The sequence below is a fragment of the Gobio gobio genome, assembly GCF_949357685.1.
Source record: "Gobio gobio genome assembly, chromosome: 15".
NCBI lineage: Eukaryota > Metazoa > Chordata > Actinopteri > Cypriniformes > Gobionidae > Gobio > Gobio gobio.
Genome location: NC_137108.1, coordinates 24761923 through 24779192, shown reverse-complemented (window position 1 = coordinate 24779192; position 17270 = coordinate 24761923). Strand labels below are relative to the sequence as shown.

At 37.6% G+C, this 17270-nt stretch overlaps 1 protein-coding gene across 3 annotated transcripts in view; it reads left to right on the top strand.

Moving 5' to 3' along the window:
* The window catches only part of pou2f2b (POU class 2 homeobox 2b), a gene marked incomplete at its 5' end in the record, with an annotated part of 39902 nt that extends 23480 nt beyond the window's left edge, over positions 1-16422 (top strand). The window contains 16 exons of one of the 3 annotated variants that reach the window (XM_079837934.1): positions 3318-3383; positions 4048-4082; positions 4172-4231; positions 4477-4566; positions 4734-4982; positions 5150-5255; positions 5527-5618; positions 11415-11552; positions 12062-12203; positions 12419-12567; positions 12943-13134; positions 13606-13654; positions 13753-13891; positions 14030-14092; positions 14957-15030; positions 15251-16422. In XM_079837934.1, coding sequence (XP_079694060.1) covers positions 3318-3383; positions 4048-4082; positions 4172-4231; positions 4477-4566; positions 4734-4982; positions 5150-5255; positions 5527-5618; positions 11415-11552; positions 12062-12203; positions 12419-12567; positions 12943-13134; positions 13606-13654; positions 13753-13891; positions 14030-14092; positions 14957-15030; positions 15251-15534 — 1928 coding nt within the window. In that variant the 3' untranslated portion in view covers positions 15535-16422. The remainder of the gene's footprint in view (positions 1-3317; positions 3384-4047; positions 4083-4171; positions 4232-4476; positions 4567-4733; positions 4983-5149; positions 5256-5526; positions 5619-11414; positions 11553-12061; positions 12204-12418; positions 12568-12942; positions 13135-13605; positions 13655-13752; positions 13892-14029; positions 14093-14956; positions 15031-15250) is intronic. The other 2 variants (XM_079837932.1, XM_079837933.1) reach the window with 2 other exon arrangements.
* Positions 16423-17270: the final 848 nt, after the last annotated feature.

Here is a 17270-nt window from a genome sequence, read left to right as displayed (position 1 = left end):
CCTCTGTGATTATTTTATTTCAAAGCACCGAAACTTTAAATTGTTTTGCCTTAATAAATATTTTTAGTTTAATGAGTTTTTTGTATTTATTTAAAATTTAAGTTAATTTTAATAAAATAATTAAATACATTAAATAAATACATTTAATTTTATTATAAATGCCACTGTGAGACATTTGGCATGTGTGGCTCAAGTGTTCAAAATGGAGCTTTTGTGAATCTTTCTTCCAGATTTAGGCTTTTTAGGTAGTCAGATGATGTTTATGCACTGCAGTTTTCTCACGTCTGAATTCGGGTTGAGATCTGGCCCAATGTCAGACATTCACCTTCATGTTCTTGAGCCACTCAGAGTTTAAGAGCACTGTCCTGCTGAAGTTCAGCTCAGCAGACAGAACAAGATTTTTTTTACCATTTATTTTCCCTTGTACCTAAACAAGATGCCCATGCAGCGCCACAGCATGACGCTTCCACCTCCCTCTTCACTGTGAGGACGGTGTTTTTTGAAGTGTGGCCAGTATTAAATTTGCACAACATATATAACTTTTAGCTTTTTGGCAGACCCAAGGTTTTCTTTTACATAATTTTTTGGAGTAACTACTCAACTCTGTGGCTTTTCTCACAAGTCTCTTGTTGCCACAGTGAGGTTTAGATGCCATTTTATTCTATGCAATCTAATGGTCTCGCTGTAGCATAAGCAATTTAGTCAAATGTAAGAAGTGGTCAATGATCTGATTTGTGGAGTTGTTCTGATTTCTGAAATGCTGAAATCCTCAAAATAATTGATATTATTACTAGGTATATACTAGATATACAAAAGTCGTTTTTCCTCTTCCTAAATTCAGAGAGATCTGGCTTTTAAGTGCTTTACATATTATGTGCATAAAATCTTCAGGTTATTAGACTACTATTATGTAGGCTGTATCTAGTTTTTTGCTGATCCATCAGATAAAGCACTTTTCAGTACTGAAGATGTGATGCAATCATATTTGTTGACTGGAAGTGCAAGGGAACCTCTGGGAAACCCAGTGTGAAGTTCTTCATAGGGTTTCCCCCGTTCCTCCCAGATCCCAGTTGACACTTGACCTAAAGATAGCTCACAGTACAGGAATAATGAGGGGACTAGTATACTAGTGGACCATTGTGTACCGGTTAGTATAGTATGTGTTTGCTAAAACAGTCTATGAGAAACCCCATTGTTGCTTTTACTTGCTGTGAAAAGGGTCTAGCAGGTTGGCCAGCTCGAAAATCAGTGTCATGTTCCTAAAGACATCTTGCATTATTACTGATTATCTGAACTTTCAATAAATTGGCAGAGAGGCCAGAAATCAGCAGTCAGAAGATGCAAGTGTCTACTGGAACCGTTATATTATTAATTTGCAGCTAAATACATACAGTGGTGGAGATTTGAGATTGCCCTGATTATTGTCCCAAGAAAGCTCTTCATCTTGGCATGTGGTTGCTTGGTCTTTAAGTAGTTGAAAATCATGTAAAACACTATTAGCTTGGAAATAATTTCCAGTACGTGCAAGCAGTGTAAGCATATTTATTTCAGATTTATAATAAGAACAGAGATCTTTGTAATACAGAAGTTATTAAATGGAGAAGTTCAGAATCTAGTAAGAAATAGATCTGTGTGTGTCAGCTACTGTATAAAGACTGTATATGATAGGAACACTTACATTCAAGCGTGTGTGAATGAGTATTAATAGCTGGCCCGACAGTAAGGGTTTGGTTTAACACGTTGTGTTTGCCCCAGCCTGAGGGGAAACAGAGAGGGAAGTGAGACATTAACACCAAAACCATCAGGCACTCTTTCATATTAAGTTTATATGAATGATGAACTGCACGTTCACTTCATATAAAACAAACTTTAAATTCTAGATCTGATATGTGAATGCATATCAAATAAGTTATCAGAGTGCACGGTGTCAGATCAATTTGTGACGTTTCACTAAAATTGATCAATGATTAAAAACTTTTCTTTGACCTTTTTGCTTTAAATGAACGATACAGTCCTCTCTGAAGACCTCTCGGCAGCTTAAAAGACCATTTATTGTTATCATTCGTATGACACCCAATCTTACTCAAAATAGTCAGAACTTGTGTGTGACACAATGTGAAAATATTCTCAAACTATTCTCAAATTCCCTGAGCTATCAGAGCACTATTTTTTTCCAGCCGGCCGTTCTGTGAAAACCCTGAATTAGATACGGCCCGCTCCCTGACGGGCCTCAAGAGGGGCTTTCCTTCCTTTTTACTTCCTTTCGCCAACCACTGTGGCTGGACCCCGGATTCGATCATCTGAGGAAGTCGGCAATTCTCCAGCTTTTTGGTGGCTTTTACATGAGTTACACAACAGATAAAAGTGAAACTGGTTTCCTGTGTAACTTTCTCTGTGATTATTATAAACAATCTATGTATATATATATATATATATTTTTTTTTTTTAACGTTGCACTGCCCCCTGGAGGAGTCAGATATTAATTATCAGTATCTGATAAAGGCCTCATTGTTTCATGTAGTTGGCAGGAATGAAATATTGATGAAAGGAATGGTGAAAGGGTGAGAAATTAAAGATGAAATGTGAGTGTTGAAGGGGAGATAGATAAAGAGGATCAGACGAGATAGTGGTATATGCAGGTGGGTGATATTATTAGTCAGTCGTTGGCTTTATTTGCATTTTCACAAAAGGGAAGTGAGTGTTTCTGTGTGTGAGTGAGTATGTGTGTGTGTGTGTGTGTGTTTATGCACGTCAATTTGAGAGATTTTCTTGCTACAGAGTTTATACCTCCGGTGTTGCTTAGCTCCTTTGAAACTATGTGTATTGTAAAAACTGCCATACAAATAAAATGAATTGCGGCTTGAATTCATCTAAAACATACACACCTGTTCAGTTGTGTGTTCTGACTTATACATATAGAATGCATGTATGTGTATCTACCTACTTCAATGTAGACCGGAACTTCATAACACTCTTTCAAAACATGTTATTAGAATTCTAAGAAGATATATTTCACACACGTTTACATTGCACACTCTGCCGAGGGACTGGGACAGTCCCATGGGCTCAGTTACAGTTAAATTTGAAGTGACACATCTGTGGTGATGTAATCACTGTTAGTTATTTGTTGGATTGGTCACGTCTCCACTTGTTTGAGAATGAAGGAATCTAGATCTGGAGCTGCTCTATCATCAAAAAGCATTTTTATTCCAAATATAACATACTTGTGTTTACTAAACTTATAACGTAACAGAAATGCTCCAGCATGTAGCAACAGATAATGACTGATTTCATACCTCTCTGTCTGTTTTTCATAGATATCAGGATGTCAAAGCCAGTAGAGGTTGAGAATCCAGCGGCAGACTCTCCGATGGAGAGCACAGGTATGGATACATTATATTTTTGTAACAGGGCTCAACAAAAAGGATTTTTCTGCTCAGATATTTACTTACCCTGATAATATCTTCACTGGCACTATAACAAATATGATCAGTAGTATTTTAGTACAAAGTATTTTATCATATAATTTTTTAATATGTTAACAATATACATAATAAAATTATCAAATTGTATTATCAAATTAAAAAATATATATCTTTATTTAACAATACAAATAAATAAAATAAGCTAAGGTTTCATTTGTTACAAGAACAAGTCTTCTCCAGCCTTTATTAATCTAAGTTAATGTTAATATCAACATTTACTTATACGTTATTAAAATCAAAAGTTGTAATTGTTAACATTAGTTAATGCACTGTGAACTAACACAAACAAACAATCAACGGTTATATTTTATTAACTAATGTTAACAACGATGACTAAATACAGTAACAAATGTATTGCTCATTGTTCATTTTAGTTAGTAAATTAACTAATGTTAAGAAATGAGACCTTATTGTAAACCGTCTTTTGTTATTTTTTGCAGAAGTTTTCTTCACAAAAACTAATTCTAATGTCAAACTAACTAACTAAACTTAACAAACTAACTAAAACTTACATGTACCAAATGTGAACTGATATGTTGCCTTTTCTCGTTGTGTTTCTCAGACTCAGAAAGAAATGGCTCAAATTCAAATAATCAGGTAAGTGACTGGTACCAGTGTTTTCTTTCATCTGAATACAGCATTATTAAGAAAATGAATCATTTTTCCAATGTGTTTCCCTCCAAAAGGTTCAGCCAATGAAAATCAACCCTTTCTCCCTTTCGCCCACACTGAGTAGCAGCGCCAAGGTGAGTAGATGTGTGTAAATGGATGCGAATGCTTGTGTTTTACAATCGGATCTGCACATTTTCTTTTTAAAACAACAATTTGATTAAAAGTTAGTGTTTACAGTTGTTTTTTTAACAGTTTACAGTATTTTCCTTTTATTATTTCATTATCCTCCCTTTGTCACCTCCATTTAAATACCCCTACTCACCGTGTCCTTTTCAACCCATGAATTCATCATCAACGTCTCTCTGTCTCTATGTCTCAGGCTAAGGTGGAGGAATGTGGTGAGATGTCACCCGCTCAGACGGCCCTATCCCACACGCAGCTGATGCTAACGGGTGGCCAGCTCGCAGGGGTAAGACGAACACATGCACACGCACTTACTTTTTATATGTGTGTCTGTGTGAGTTCCTGCGTGAGCATGCTTGCCTTGCTTTACATGTGCTTTCTTTCGTCCACTTTTCTAACTCTTATTTTCACCACATTGTCCTTCTCTGCCGCTCTTTCTCTCTCTCTCTCTAGTTGACTGCACTTTTGCCTGCACAGCAACAGCTGCTCTTACAGCAGGCGCAGCTCCTCGCGGCAGCTGTGCAGCAGTCGCATGTGGCCCACGCAGCCAATCAACAGCAAGCCCAGCAGCAGGCCAGTCAGCAGGCAGCTCAGTCACAGTCACAGGGCCAATCGCAGAGCACACAAGAACAAACCGCTACCCCCGTCCCACCTCCTCCTCACCAGCTCCCTCTTTCTCAGCCAATCCAGCTCACTGCCCAGGTACAGTCAGTCAGAGCTGAGCAGCACACCTGAGGTGATACTAGGGTCAAATTCACTAAAACAGTCAAAAGCCTGCGTCTCATTTGCTTATTCTCAGTGAATTCCCTCCTCAGATCAGAGTGAAACCATTACATCCTTTTAGCATCTGTTTCTTTTCTCTCTTTCAGGACATTCAGCAGTTGTTACAACTGCAGCAGTTAGTCCTCGTTCCAGGACACACTCTGCCTTCACCCGCACAGTTTCTTTTACCACAAACGCAGCAAGGGCAGCAAGGTAGCTCATTTACTATTTGTGTTCTCACGTTGTGTCTTAAGTAAGTTTCCTATGTCAGGTCATTTGTCTCTACTCACTATAAGCCAGACTTGTTGCATGTCAGATGTCATGATCCCAGCTGGTTAAATAAAAAGCATAGACAAGAATGTATTATTATCACTTTATTTGATCATTTTTCAAGGCATAGTGATTGAATAAAAAAAATCTGTGGTTGTCAATCAGATTTCATTTAATAGTAATAAATGTATGCATATGGTCGTGTATGTTTCAGGGCTGCTATCAACACCAAATCTAATTTCACTACCTCAGCAAAACCAAGGAAGCCTGCTGGCCGCTCCATCCAGACTTAGTCTTCAAGCACAGGTACATCATCTAATGAAACTTACACTGCCGTTCAAAAGTTTTTGATCGGTAAGATTTGTAATGTTTCTAGAAGAAGTCTCTTATGCTCATCAAGGCGGCATTTATTTTCTTAAAAATACAAAAAAAAAAATGAAAATAACTGTTTTCTAATTGAACATATTTTAAAATGTAATTTATTTCTGTGATGCAAAGCTGAATTTACAGCATCACTACTCCAGTCGTCAGTGTCACATGATCCTTCAAAAATCATTATAATATGATGATTTGATGCTCATTATTATCAATGTTAAAAGCAGTTGTGTAAAACATTTTTTTCAGGATTCTTTGATGAATAGAAAGTTCAAAAGAACAGCATTTATTTAAAAGGGTTAGTTCACCCAAAAATGAAAATTCTATCATTAATTACTTACCCTCATGTCCTTCGACACCCGTAAGACCTCCGTTCATCTTCGGAAAACACAAATGAAGATATTTTAGTTGAAATCTGATGGCTCTGAAAGGCCTCCATTGGCACAATGCATGGTTCACTCTCAAGACCCTTAAAAGGTACTAAAGACGTCGTTACAAAGTCCATCTCACTACAGTGGTTCTAAAATAACTTTATGAATCGGCGAGAATAGTTTGTGTGCGCAAAAAAAAAACGAAATAACGACTTATATAGTGATGACGATTTCAAAACACGGCATCATGAAGCTTCGAAGCGTTATGAATCAGCAGTTTGGATCGCCAAATTTCAGCAGTTTGGCGGTTTGACACGCGATCCAAATCATGATTCGACTAACTGATTCATAACGCTTTGAAGCTTCATGATGCCGTGTTTTAAAAATCGTCATCACTATATAAGTCGTTATTTAGGGTTTTTTTTGCGCACAAAAACTATTCTCGCCAATTCATAAAGTTATTTTAGAACCACTGTAGTGAGATGGACTTTGTAACGACGTCCCTTTTACTTAAAAAGTAACTTTTAAGGGTCTTGAGAGTGTACCGTGCATTGTGCCAATGGAGGCCTTTCAGAGCCATCAGATTTCAACTAAAATATCTTCATTTGTATTCCGAAGATGAACAGAGGTCTTATGGATGTCGAACAACATGAGGGTAAGTAATTAATGACAGAATTTTCATTTTTGGGTGAACTAACCCTTTAAATCTAATTTTTGTAACATTATAAATGTCTTTACTGTCATTTGATCAATTGAATCAATGCACACTGAAAAAAGTGTGTTGGATTTACATGATTTAATCTTGTACATCGGTCCCACATGAAGCAATTAAGTTAAACAAACATAATTTGTTCATGTAACTTCAACATCATGGAATGAAGTAATTTTAAGTGACTCAGTTAAGTAGTCTCAAAGTGAAATTTATATGGCTCCCTTTCATGATCCAGGCATTCATTTTCATATATTCATTCATCCACTTCAATTTCATATATTTTAATGTTACACAACTGAATTATAATATTGCACTACTTAGTTGATAAACTTTTAGCTAGCAATAGTACACATTAGCATCTTAAATGCTAAGCATTATAAGCTCCTTCAACAAAGCCATTAAGACATTATTTGTATTAGTCCACAGCCTAACCAAATGCTCCGCTCTTCTCCACATGGTAACCCAATGTAATTTAAATTGTTCTAATAATTCAAACATAATTGAACATTAAACACTATTACACACTATCCAGTCTCCCCCTTTCTCATCTTGCTCAAAAATACATAAAATAACACTTTTACACATTTACTCTCTCTTAAATTAGCCATATGCAAAGCATGCTGGGAAGTTTCAGTTTCAGTTGATGGAACACAAATCATTCATGTAATCTCAACACAAACGGATTAAGTAAACTTCAATTTGACTTATTTAAGTGGATTGAACACAATCAAATTAAATTAGGACAAAATGTATAGCAATTGTGTTGCTTTAGCTCATTTTAATTAAGCAATTTGAACAAGCAGTAAAATTCTTTTTTTTCAGTGCCTACTTGTTGAATAAATGTATTAATTTCTTTAAGTTCTTTCCCCAAAAAAACACTTTTGTACTGACCCAACACTTTTGAACGGTTGTACAATGTTGCAAAAGCTTTCTATTTCAGATAAATACTGTTCTTTTGAACTTTCTATTCATCAAAGATGTTTTACACAACTGTTTTCAATATTGATAATAAACATAAATGTTTCTTGAATGATTTCTGAAGCATCATGTTCAAGTTCAAGTTCAAGTTCAATTTTATTTGTATAGCACATTTCCAACAGCCCCCAGCCTGCCCAAAGTGCTTTACAGAAGAGCAAGAATATCACAAATACAGAAATAAACCAAAAAAATATGTAAAACCACCTATTTAAAAGTTTAACATATCACGGTAATCAGTACACTAAGGAAAATAAAAAAGTTTTTAGCAGGGACTTAAAAATAGAGAAGGAAGGGGCCAGCCTAACCTCTAAAGGCAAGGGTATTCCAAAGTCGTGGCCCTGCCACCGCAAATGCACGCTCACCTCTACGCTTTAGTCTAGCACGTGGAACGACCAACAAAGCCTGATCACAAGAACGGAGGCTTCTGGGTGGAGTATAGGAGTGAAGGAGTTCAGATAAATAGACAGGAGCTTTGTTATGTAGGGATTTATAAACGAAGAGGAGAATTTAAAAGTCTATTCTCTGACAAATCGGCAACCAGTGAAGGGATCTAAGAATAGGAGTGATGTGTTCATGTTTACGACACTTTAAAAGAAGTCTGGCAGCAGCATTTTGGACAAGCTGAAGTCGCACAATTTGAGATTTAGATATACCGCAGTATAAGGAATTACAGTAATCTGGACGCAACGTAACAAACGCATTAACAGCCATTTCGAGAGTTTTTGGGGAGAGAACGTTTTTAATTTTTGATTGTAGACGAAGCTGATAAAAACTGGATCCAACAACAGAGGAGATATGTCTGTCAAATTTTAAAAGCTGGTATAAAATAATACCTAGGTTCTGCACCCGTGTCAATCTAAAAGCGGATAAACTTTCTAGCCCAGGGTTTATACACTGAGAGTTTTCATTAGGACTGAATACAATCACCTCAGTCTTGTCCTCGTTTAAGAAGAGGAAGTTTTGGGCTAGCCATAATTTAACCTCTAAACATTGGAGAAGAGAGGTGATCGCAGTGGAATTGTTTTTCTTGACTGGAAGGTAGATTTGAGTGTCATCTGCGTAGAAATGAAAGGACACACCATGCTTTCTTAGAGAAAGTGTGACATGAGTAATGATGCTGATAGTTCAGCTTTGATCACAGGAATAAATTAAATTAAAAAATATATTCAAATAGAAAACATTTTAATAATATTTTACATTTTAATAATATTTCACAATATTACTGTATTTTTTATATTTTAATAAAATAAATGCAGCCTTGGTGATAATAAGAAACTTCTTCTAAAAACATTAAACAATCTTACCGTTCTTAAACTTCTGAACGGCAGTGCATGTCAGAGGATACATAAACAGGTACCAAGAAGTTTTTGCAAAGATATTTCTTGATGTAAAAAAAACTATAAAACATACAACATTCAAGTTTGCCCAATGATGAACATTCTGCCATCACTTACTCATCCCTAAGATGTTAATACAAACCACACAAACTTCTTGATTCTGCTAAACAAAGAAGAAGATATTTTGAAGATATAGGTAACCAAACAGTTGACGTTAACCATTGATTTCCATATTAGAATTTCCATATAAAAATTAGGTCTTTTATTATCCCTTTACAAATAGTAGTGCTGTCAACAGAATAAAATAACTGATTAAGTATTGTAACTATAAAAAATTGTGATGATTGTCATCATTTTCAGTTCCTTTTTAAAAAGGTAAAACACAATAATGTGTAAACCTAAAATATACACTACTGTTCAAAAGATTGGGCTCAGTAAGAGTTTTTTAAATAACTGAATAGTTTCATTCAGCAAGGATGCTTAAATTTTTCAAAAATGACCGTAAAAACGTTTACTCTTCTTTTTTACATTTCTATTCATCAAAATATTAAGCATACTATTAATATACATACTAAGAAGTATTAATACTGACTGTAATAAGAAATTAGAATGATTTCTGAAGGATCATGTGACACCGAAGACTGGAGTAATGATACTGAAAATTCAGCTTCACCATCACAGGAATAATTATATATATATATATACAGGGAGTGCAGAATTATTAGGCACGTTGATTTTCTGATCATATTTTTTTTCCAGGCACATTTGACCAATTCCAAACCACAGTAATCCTAATAACTACTATTGATTTAGTATTTAATAATGTATAAGTGATATATAATTGTTCATGAAGGCTGGAAATGAAAATCACCTTATATTCAGGTGTGCAGAATTATTAGGCATGTTTTCTTTTACAGATAAATTGAGCCAAAAAAGAGATTTAACTCAGACTGAAAAGTCAAAAAGTATTAAATGCCCATGAGAAGGATGCAATACTAATGCAATACTAGACATTGCAGTTAAGGCATGACCATTGGACAGTGAAATGCTCGTTGGGTCAGCAGGATCTGACAAAAAAAGGTGGTGAAGAAAAGACACCTGTTAACTGCAAAAGAATTAAGAATTAAGGTGAAGAATTAAGGGTGAAACCATCAGGAACCCTTTAGTCTCCAGCGCCACCATTTTCCATTTTGTTTGAAGAATTCATCTTCCAGAATCTGGCAGTACGTTTTGGGAGTTCATTTTTAGTCCATCTCTGCAAAACGGACTTCAGGATGGACTAAAATGAACTCCCAAAACGTACTGCCAGATTCTGGAAGATGAATTCTTCAAACAGTGGTACTAGAGGATGTGGTGCTGGTCCTTCAAGAGTCACTCTCAACCTATCTGTCCATAAAGCCTATAAAAAAACCTTCTTCATGTATTTTACAACACTTCAGCTTGTGATTCTTATTTGGTGGGAGTCATTTTTTAGGATTCTTTACCTAACTGAAGTCTCTGAGATCCTGACACCTTGCACTTCTGGAGACTCCAGGTAGGTTGCAGCTCTGGAAAATGGTGGCGCTGGAGACTAAAGGGTTCCTGATGGTTTCACCCTTAATTCTTCACCTTAATTCTTAATTCTTTTGCAGTTAACAGGTGTCTTTTCTTCACCACCTTTTTTTGTCAGATCCTGCTGACCCAACGAGCATTTCACTGTTCAATGGTCATGCCTTAACTGCAATGTCTAGTATTGCATTAGTATTGCATCCTTCTCATGGGCATTTAATACTTTTTGACTTTTCAGTCTGAGTTAAATCTCTTTTTTGGCTCAATTTATCTGTAAAAGAAAACATGCCTAATAATTCTGCACACCTGAATATAAGGTGTTTTTCATTTCCAGCCTTCATGAACAATTATATATCACTTACACATTATTAAATACTAAATCAATAGTAGTTATTAGGATTACTGTGGTTTGGAATTGGTCAAATGTGCCTGGAAAAAAAATATGATCAGAAAATCAACGTGCCTAATAATTCTGCACTCCCTGTATATATATATATATATATATATATATATATATATATATATATATATATATATATATATATATATATATATATATATATATATATATATATATATATATATATATATACACAATATTACTGTTTCAAGTAATTGCAGCCTTAGTCAGGATAAAAGACGTCTTTCATAAATCTTATTACCAACCCCATCCAAATATCTTACTAAACCCAAACATTTGAATGGTAGTGTATGTGCACAATACTGCATTCTGTGCTATTCTCTCATGTTTGAGTCTTGATGTGTGTCTGGTCTGTGGCAGAGAGAGAAGGTTGCAGAGAGCAGCGTGAACACAGTGACGCCAGTGACCTCTCACCCTGAGGAGCCCAGTGACCTGGAGGAACTGGAGCAATTCGCCCGCACATTCAAGCAGAGAAGGATTAAACTGGGATTTACACAGGTATGCACACACACACCTTGTGTTTTCATGTTTTATGGGGACTTTCCTTAAACATAATGACTTTTATAATGTACAAACTGTATATTCTATCCCTTAACACTAACCCTAAACCTACTCATCACAGAAAATGTTTTGCATTTTCAAAAAAACATCTGATGTTTATAATGATGGTATCTTATGATTTATAAGCTGTTTTCCTCATGGGGACCAAAAGTAGTCCCCACAAGGACAAGGATTTTGGATATTGCTATCTTTGTGGGGACATTTTGTCCCCATAACTTAGGGTTTACCTGAGCCACACACACACACACACACACACACACACACACACACACACACACACACACACACACACACACACACACACACACACACACACACACACACACACACACACACACACACACACACACACACACACACACACACACACACACACACACACAGAGAGAGACAGAAGATTTGTATTTCCTTGTAAAGAAACGTTTGGTCTCTGTTTCCCTCTACAGGGTGATGTGGGATTGGCCATGGGGAAACTCTATGGGAATGATTTCAGTCAGACCACCATCTCTCGATTTGAGGCGCTCAATCTCAGCTTCAAGAACATGTGCAAACTCAAACCTCTGTTGGAGAAGTGGCTGAATGATGCAGGTAACCATCACAAAGAGCTCCATCATATCTTACAGCTATCAATCATACAGAATCCAAAAAGTTTCTGTCTCAAACTTGGCATTTAGGCTACTTTATTATTAAAAAATAAAATGTAAAAATAGCCTGTCAACCATAATAGTAGTTGTAGTATAACATTTTTGCCGGTTGCATTAACAGTAAAAATTCAGATCTCTTTTTATCTCTGAATTTCTCAGAAACAATGTCGATGGACAGCACCTTGCCAAGTCCCAGTGCTCTCTCCTCTCCCTCGCTGGGGTTTGAGGGCCTGCCTGGCCGCCGCAGGAAGAAACGCACCAGCATTGAGACCAACGTCCGCGTCGCTCTGGAACGCAGCTTCATCACGGTCAGAACACGTGATTACAAAACCATTGCACAACATACACTACCATTCAAAAGAAGGATTTTTTTCTAAATGTTTATTTAAAGAAGTCTCTTACACTCACCGAAGCAGTAGAAAATATTATAATATTTACACTTCTATATCTAAAAATGTCAGTTGTTCCTGAATTTTTAGCAGTCATTACTCTAGTCTTAAGCGTCACATGATCCTGCATAAATCCATTTTTTAGTATTCATTTCTAAAAAATAATAATAATAATGAAACCCCAAACTTTTGAATGGTACTGTCTAACCAAATAAACATTCATATACACTTCCGAAATGAATGTTCTCAAATAATCCCATCTTAAACCTCTGAATCGGTTGTTTTCTGCTTCAGAACCAGAAGCCTACCTCAGAGGAGATCTTGCTCATCGCAGAGAAGCTCAACATGGAGAAGGAGGTGATCCGCGTCTGGTTCTGCAATCGCCGACAGAAAGAGAAACGTATTAACCCCTCCAGTGCCACCCCTCCCTTGCCCAGCCAACCCCAGCCCACCTCGCACAAACCCCCCTGCTACAGCCCGCACATGGTACGACCTGGCTTGCTCCCTTGGCTCATACCCCCATCTCAAATGACCCTGTGCCACAACACTCTACTAGTTTCTCCTGCATGAGCAGTTGATAATAGTCATTCCCATAATGGCACATGTACCATTCATTCCTGAATGTGGTTTCACCCGCCCTGCATTGCTTTGCATTTTAATGTGGAATAGTCAGAATTCATACCTTCATAGCTAATTTATACAACTAGTTCACTGGCATTGTCGTAATAATATAGGAGGATTCAACCTCTGATGAATGTTGCATGTATTCACTAACTTTCAAACACAATATTTTTCTCTGTAATTGAGGTTTTGTACAACTAAGTGAGTAGCATCTACAAACAAAGCACAAGCCTTCTAGTGTTTGACACCGGCCTCTCTCCTTTTCACCCTCCGATACTCTCTGTCCATCATGTTTCCCTTTTGACCTGTGACATCATATTCACGTCTTCCTTACAGATGCACAGTCAGGGACTATCCCAGACAGTGAGCAGTCTCAGTACAGCAGGTAGGGTGCACAAGTGGACATCTGCTGATCATAGATATATCAAATTGTATAGTAAATATATGATGAATGTTCTATCTGTTATTATTTCCCTCCGTCAGTGACCACCATGTCATCAGTTTGCCCATTGACCACAAGCGTGCCCACCTTAAGCTCCGCCTCTTCACCTGTAACCCCGCCTTCACGTGGTGATTCTAGCCCCGCCCCTCTGACTCACAGTACACTAAGTCTGAACACAGGGTGAGTTGATTTCTCATACACACACACACACACACACACTTACTCATCACCTTTTACTCCCCCTGGCTCAGAAAATATAGGTAACTGCAATGTTTGTCTGTGTGCAAATGGATTTGTGTGTGGTTTTGTTATCCGCAGTTCATGGCATAAAAAGAATGGTGACGTTTCTAACTACATCACTGACTTTGCTGCAAGTTTGAGGTGAATACAACCAGCAGAGTCTGTGTTCTTACACACACACAAATATAAAAATAAACACACACACATTCACGGAACATTTGTCATTGCCAAGTATAGGGAAATGCGGATTAGGGCATTGGGTGAATTCTGGTAAATTGGCTTTGTTTTTGATATCAACTTAACCATTTATGACAACATACACACAGTGAGCACCAGTGTTGTCAGAATATCACAATTTTAGCAATTCATTGCAGGGAAATGTCTCAATATTAATCTATATTGCATTTTATATACATACATATATACATACTACCGTTCAAAAGGTTAAAAAAAAATGGAAACAGTTGCATAATTTCTTTCAATTTTATCCAAGATTATTTGATAAATATAAATGTTCAAGAGAACAGCATTTATTTGATATTTTTGTAACAATGTACAAATAGAATAGTGAAAAAGGTTTATAACTGTAAAATCTTTACTTTCATTTGCTTAATAAAAGCATTAATTTATTTAAAAAGAATACAATTCTAACTTTTTTTTTTAATTTTAGTATCAACTCAGTACACAAAGTGCTAATATGTTTTGCATATTTGTTCAGAGGTTTTGCATATTTGTTGAAAAGATTTAGTCAAATCCCACTACATCTTAGTGTAAGGGTTGTTACGGACCGATGCGTCACTGAGTTCTGCTGGTATGTGACCTGCATTGTATGACAAGAAAAGCCATGTTTATTCGGCAAAGATTTGTCTTCTTGCACTGTTTTTCCAGCTCTTAACTATGCTTTGAAATGTTTTCTCTTTTTCCCTTCCTATTCCCTGTATTCCTTTCTGTTTTCCGTTTCTGTCTGTGTGTTTTGTGGGATGGTTATTTGTTTGTGTGACTCAGGAATACGATGAGGGGAGTTCACACAGGAATGAACCATGCTCTTCTTGGCAGCAACCCACTTGCTACTATTCAAGGTTTGTGCGAAAGGGAGGGCGAGAGACGCCGATGACTTTGCCACCTCATATCAGTCATGTGTTACTTTGTCCTCTCTGTCTGAGTGTTTGTTTACGTCCTACCACTCCTATTCTTCTTTGCTCACATTGTCCATCGGTTCATACGGTACTCGTGCATCCTGTTTATCATGTCACATGATTTTTGTTGATGTTTGCGAGTAATACTGTGTCTCTTCCACAGCTCTAGCAGCCAGTGGTGGCCAGCTGCCCATTTCCAGTCTTGAAGGCGGCAGCAAGGTGTTAATTGGTGGTTCTGGGGCCCAAGGAGCAGGTCTAACCTCTTCCCTCTTCCTAAACCACTCCTCTTTGTTGCCCATGGGATTGTGCGGTTCAGCTGTTGGCAAAACCTCATTTCCTGTCGCAGGCGGCATGAGTCCCTCCCCTTGCTCGAGCCCCGTCTCTTCCTGCTCTTCCGGCGAATTGCTACACAGCCCGCACTCGATTGGAGGGGCTAAAATCGAGTGATGTTGCCCAAGTCCAATCCCAAAAAGGAGGAGAAGGAGGAGGTGAAACCTTACCTGTCAACCAAAGCATCTCTTGATCCCCTCGCTCCCTTTCGTTTCCTCTCGTTCGCACTCTCTCTCTTCCGCTCTCCCGCTCTCCTGATGCCAAAAATACACAGAGTAGAAGAGGGGAGAGATGGAGAGACAGAGTGGAAGGAGGAAGGAAGAGGAGAAGAGGGAAAATTAAACCAAAAAAAACACCATGAGGCTTAGCGGGACGCAGCCAAATACGTAAATAAAAAGGAGAAGAAAAAAAATAAAAAGAGATCCTTGAGCACCAAAAACAACAAACTTTACTGTGTTGTAGGACAATGGCAACTCTTTGAAGAAAACGTGGAATACCAAAAAGTATAAAGGAACTTTGAGAGACTCACTATGACGAAAAATACAAGTATACCAAAATCTCAAATACCAAAAACAAACACCAAAAAATACGGATGGAAAAGCTTTATCCAAAGGACCTGTAAATAGCCAACCGTCCAGGACCAGACCCAGTGACAACAATCCAGCCATCTCTGAGCTATTCATCTCATTTTCCATGCAATCATACCGTTGTCTTTCACTGTTTCAGCATAAAATATGAGCGAGCCGGGCTCAAACGCTCATGTGTTTCTCTGGTTCTTCGTCATTCTTGTCTATTTTTTTTCACAGAAGTAGCAGATTTTTCATCAGTCTTTCTTAAATGTTTCAGTACATATGATCATCATCTTCATTTCATGTCTTACGGAGCGGAGCGTATAGAGAGGATTGGGGGTTTGGTCGTTGATGTTCATCATATTAGCACTGCATAGCTTGCACTTGTTTGTCTAATGACATGAATGTCGTAAAGTGTAATAAAAGTGAGACCAAGCTCCTCTCTCTAGCTTTCACTGCTCTACGTGTAAATACTCTCATTTCTCTCTTAATAATGAAGTGCTTGCATGCCTCCCTCCCTCACTCACATTCTCCCTCTTGAATACCAAAGCGATTCATTCATACATGATCAGCTCATCATTCGCACGATGCAGAAAGAGATCGGGGGCCCGAAACCTTGACAAGGCTGAGTTTGGGAAAACGGTGAAAGGGCTCCTATCTTCTCTGCTTCGTCCTCAAGCCAAAAAATGAAGCGAAACTTCACAGCCAGCCAAACTTCCCAGAAAGGAAAACCAAACCAAGCCAAAAACAGAGTCACTGTACAGAAAAAAAACAGCATCCCTTCATGCATCTCTGGACCGAGGTCACCGTTTAGCAAGGGATCCGCCTCCTGTCATTCAAACTCTTTCTGGTCCTGGGTGGCGGGATCTTTGATGACCTCACCGGACTCATCTGAAGATGAAGATGTTTCGGGTTCGTTTGGGGGTTGGGAGGGTTGTTACTTTTGTTCTTTCGTTCCGTCTGTCCGTTTTGTGGGGCTTTTCTTGGCTGTGTGTGTAGATTTGTGTGCTTTCATTTGGGGAAAAGGTATTTGCGGAAATCTCTTCTTTTTTTTTACGTTCCTTACTTGTTCCTATCTAGTTGTGTTAGAGACTCTAATCAGGTGGTTGAAACAATACTGTGAAAATTCAGTTCAACAGATAAGAAACCAGGATAAACACGCTCAAGTACACCCAAAGAACCAAAGTCAAGTATAAACAAGCTTTAAAGAGAACCAAATATCACATACGCAACAATTCACACGCTCTCATCCACCTTACCGTTGTATTTATATCGTGCTGAAAT